A 4,375-nucleotide genomic window follows, 5' to 3' on the forward strand; every position below is an offset into this window, starting at 1 on the left:
ATTGGGACTAGGTGGCTGCTGCTATGGGGCCCGGAATCTTTGGGGGCCACTCAGTGAGGACTCTCTGCGCTCCAGCTCTGCTATGTGACGTCTCTGCTGTGCCGTGTGACGGGGCTGCACCCCTGACTCTACCTCTATTTTTTCTAATTGCACCCCTGGAATTATGTGTACAGAATGGCGCAGGTGCAGCGCCGCCGCTACTGGTGGGGGGAGATTTATCAAACTGGTGGGAAGTGGAACTGGCCGAGTCGCCCAGAGCAACCAGTCAGATTCCACCTTTCATTTCTCACAGCTGCTTTGGAAAATGAAAAGAGGAATCTGATTGGTTGGTATGGGCGACTAAGGCTGAGTTCACACTTCAGTTATTTGATCAGTTATTTCCATCAGTTTTTGAGCCAAAAGGAAAGTTCTGCACCAGTTCTGTGTTTTTGGCTCCCAATAACTGATGGCAATAAGTGAAGTGTGAACACAGCCTAAGCCAGTTCTACTGTGCACCGCTCTTGATAAATCTCCCCCAATGTTCTTGCACCTGACGGGGCCCCTACAGTCCATGGCTGCAGCACACACAGCTCGGCTGCTCCTCTCCCCTGTGACCTGTCTGCAGTCACGGAGATGTCATGAGGATGAAGCTGAGCTGATGGCGAGGCTCCAGAGCTCAGACATTTCCCTCCAGGAGACAAGTGATGATGGTTGAGGGAAAGCTGGAAAAGTCACCATGCAAATCTGAGTTTCTGTTGAGCCTGATTGAGTCCTTCAGGGTGGAGCCGCTTCTTCTTCAAAGCGATACCAGTTTGTGTTGAGCAGCTCCATGCATTCCTGGGATGTGGCTCACCACCTGAGTCAGAAGCAGGTTCTCAGGGGCCCTGCACACATCTGGCTCCAGCTCTGCAAGCCTTCAAGGGCAAGGCCGTGGGCATCCTCCACAGGGACCACTGCAGCCCTGGCTTCAGAGCAGCTCTTCATAGTGCTGCATTTATATGGGAACGGGGTTTAGTTCGCATTCGTGGTTCTGTTCCGCAGCCCCCCCAAAAAAGATGAAACATGTTCCATTCTTGTCCGCAATCAATGACAAGAATAGGCATTTTCTATTATAGTTGCTGCCGTGTGCGGTCCGCAAAACACTACGGTCATGTGAATGCGCCCTTATTCACTCGTCTGTGACAAGACATTCAGTGTTTCATCCTTGACAATGTACATGAAGGGTCTGTGTTTGGCCCGTGGGTCCGTTTTTGTCCTCCATGTGTCCGCCATTCACCCTGTGCACTGCTAGGCTGAAAACTGGCGTCCCAGAACATCTACCAATAGTCCGTGATGCCATCCGTGTTTAGTTATTTTCCTGAACCCCTAGACTTCTGTGGATGTGATTGATACTTTGTCAGAATTCTCACAGTCAAGTATACTACATATCTGCGCCAGTTATATCTGCACCAATCATATCTACACCAGTCATATCTGCACCAGTCATATCTGCACCAATCATATCTGCACCAGTCATATCTGCACAAGTCATATCTGCACAAGTCATATCTGCACCAGTCATATCTGCACCAGTCATATCTGCGCCAATCATATCTGCGCCAGTCATATCTGCACCAGTCATATCTGCACCAGTCATATCTGCACCAATTATATCTGCACCAGTCATATCTGCACCAATCATATCTGCACCAATCATATCTGCACCAGTCATATCTGCACCAGTCATATCTGCACCAATCATATCTGTATCAGTCATATCTGCACCAGTCATATCTGCACCAATCATATCTGCACCAATCATATCTGCACCAGTCATATCTGCACCAATTATATCTGCACCAGTCATATCTGCACCAGTCATATCTGCACAAGTCATATCTGCACAAGTCATATCTGCACCAGTCATATCTGCACAAGTCATATCTGCACCAGTCATATCTGCACCAATCACATCTACACCAGTCATATCTGCACAAGTCATATCTGCACAAGTCATATCTGCACCAGTCATATCTGCACAAGTCATATCTGCACCAGTCATATCTGCACCAGTCATATCTGCACCAGTCATATCTGCACAAGTCATATCTGCACCAGTCATATCTGTATCAGTCATATCTGCACCAAATTTGAAGCTATCTCCAAATCCCATAGTCTCACTGCTCTTACACTAAAGAGTCCACAGTCTCACTGCTCCTACAGTATTGAGTCCATAGTCTCACTGCTCTTACAGTAGAGTCCATAGTCTCACTGCTCTTACAGTAAAGAGTCCATAGTCTCACTGCTCTTACAGTATAGAGTCCATAGTCTCACTGCTCTTACAGTAAAGAGTCCATAGTCTCACTGCTTTTACAGTAAAGAGTCCATAGTCTCACTGCTCTTACCATAAAGAGTCCATAGTCTCACTGCTCTTACAGTAAAGAGTCCATAGTCTCACTGCTCCTACAGTAAAGAGTCCGTACTCTCACTGCTCCTACAGTAAAGAGTTCATAGTCTCACTGCTCTTACAGTAAAGAGTCCGTAGTCGCACTGCTCCTACAGTAATGAGTCCATAGTCTCACTGCTCCTACAGTAAAGAGTCCGTACTCTCACTGCTCCTACAGTAAAGAGTTCATAGTCTCACTGCTCTTACAGTAAAGAGTCCGTAGTCGCACTGCTCCTACAGTAATGAGTCCATAGTCGCACTGCTCCTACAGTAATGAGTCCATAGTCTCACTGCTCTTACAGTAAAGAGTCCATAGTCTCACTGCTCTTACAGTAAAGAGTCCATAGTCTCACTGCTCTTACAGTAAAGAGTCCATAGTCTCACTGCTCTTACAGTAAAGAGTCCATAGTCTCACTGCTCTTACAGTATAGAGTCCATAGTCTCACTGCTCTTACAGTAAAGAGTCCATAGTCCCACTGCTCTTACAGTAAAGAGTCCCTAGTCTCACTGCTCTTACAGTAAAGAGTCCATAGTCTCACTGCTCTTACAGTACAGAGTCCATAGTCTCACTGCTCTTACAGTAAAGAGTCCATAGTCTCACTGCTCTTACAGTAAAGAGTCCATAGTCTCACTGCTCTTACAGTAAAGTCTCCATAGTCTCACTGCTCTTACTGTAAAGAGTCCATAGTCTCACTGCTCTTACAGTAAAGAGTCCATAGTCTCACTGCTCTTACAGTAAAGAGTCCATAGTCTCACTGCTCTTACAGTATAGAGTCCATAGTCTCACTGCTCTTACAGTATAGAGTCCATAGTCTCACTGCTCTTACAGTAAAGAGTCCATAGTCTCACTGCTCTTACAGTAAAGAGTCCATAGTCTCACTGCTCTTACAGTAAAGAGTCCATAGTCTCACTGCTCTTACAGTAAAGAGTCCATAGTCTCACTGCTCTTACAGTATAGAGTCCATAGTCTCACTGCTCTTACAGTAAAGAGTCCATAGTCTCACTGCTCTTACAGTAAAGGGTCCATAGTCTCACTGCTCTTACAGTACAGAGTCCATAGTCTCACTGCTCTTACAGTAAAGAGTCCATAGTCTCACTGCTCTTACAGTATAGAGTCCATAGTCTCACTGCTCTTACAGTATAGAGTCCATAGTCTCACTGCTCTTACAGTAAAGAGTCCATAGTCTCACTGCTCTTACAGTATAGAGTCCATAGTCTCACCGCTCTTACAGTAAAGAGTCCATAGTCTCACTGCTCTTACAGTAAAGAGTCCACAGTCTCACTGCTCTTACAGTAAAGAGTCCATAGTCTCACTGCTCTTACAGTAAAGAGTCCATAGTCTCACTGCTCTTACAGTAAAGAGTCCATAGTCTCACTGCTCTTACAGTAAAGAGTCCATAGTCTCACTGCTCTTACAGTAAAGAGTCCATAGTCTCACTGCTCTTACAGTAAAGAGTCCATAGTCTCACTGCTCTTACAGTAAAGAGTCCATAGTCTCACTGCTCTTACAGTAAAGAGTCCACAGTCTCACTGCTCTTACAGTAAAGAGTCCACAGTCTCACTGCTCTTACAGTAAAGAGTCCATAGTCTCACTGCTCTTACAGTAAAGAGTCCATAGTCTCGCTGCTCTTACAGTAAAGAGTCCATAGTCTCGCTGCTCTTACAGTAAAGAGTCCATAGTCTCACTGCTCTTACAGTATAGAGTCCATAGTCTCACTGCTCTTACAGTATAGAGTCCATAGTCTCACTGCTCTTACAGTAAAGAGTCCATAGTCTCACTGCTCTTACAGTAAAGAGTCCATAGTCTCACTGCTCTTACAGTATAGAGTCCATAGTCTCACTGCTCTTACAGTATAGAGTCCATAGTCTCACTGCTCTTACAGTAAAGAGTCCATAGTCTCACTGCTCTTACAGTATATAGTCCACAGTCTCACTGCTCTTACAGTATAGAGTCCATAGTCTCACTGCTCT

General features: G+C 45.5%; 1 protein-coding gene across 1 annotated transcript; it reads right to left on the bottom strand.

The window, feature by feature from the left end:
• Positions 1–1,399: 1,399 nt before the first annotated feature.
• Positions 1,400–2,095, bottom strand: LOC120979874 (uncharacterized protein slr1819-like). Its single transcript, XM_040408832.1, has one exon. It carries the CDS (start codon positions 2,093–2,095, stop codon positions 1,400–1,402), a length of 696 nt encoding a protein of 231 aa, XP_040264766.1.
• Positions 2,096–4,375: the final 2,280 nt, after the last annotated feature.

This window comes from Bufo bufo, chromosome 9 (genome assembly GCF_905171765.1).
Source record: "Bufo bufo chromosome 9, aBufBuf1.1, whole genome shotgun sequence".
NCBI lineage: Eukaryota > Metazoa > Chordata > Amphibia > Anura > Bufonidae > Bufo > Bufo bufo.

What these genes read in the sequence shown, in the direction of transcription:
- LOC120979874 (XM_040408832.1), bottom strand. Translation starts at nt 2,095, where the DNA reads ATGACTGATACAGATATGACTGGTGCAGATATGACTTGTGCAGATATG.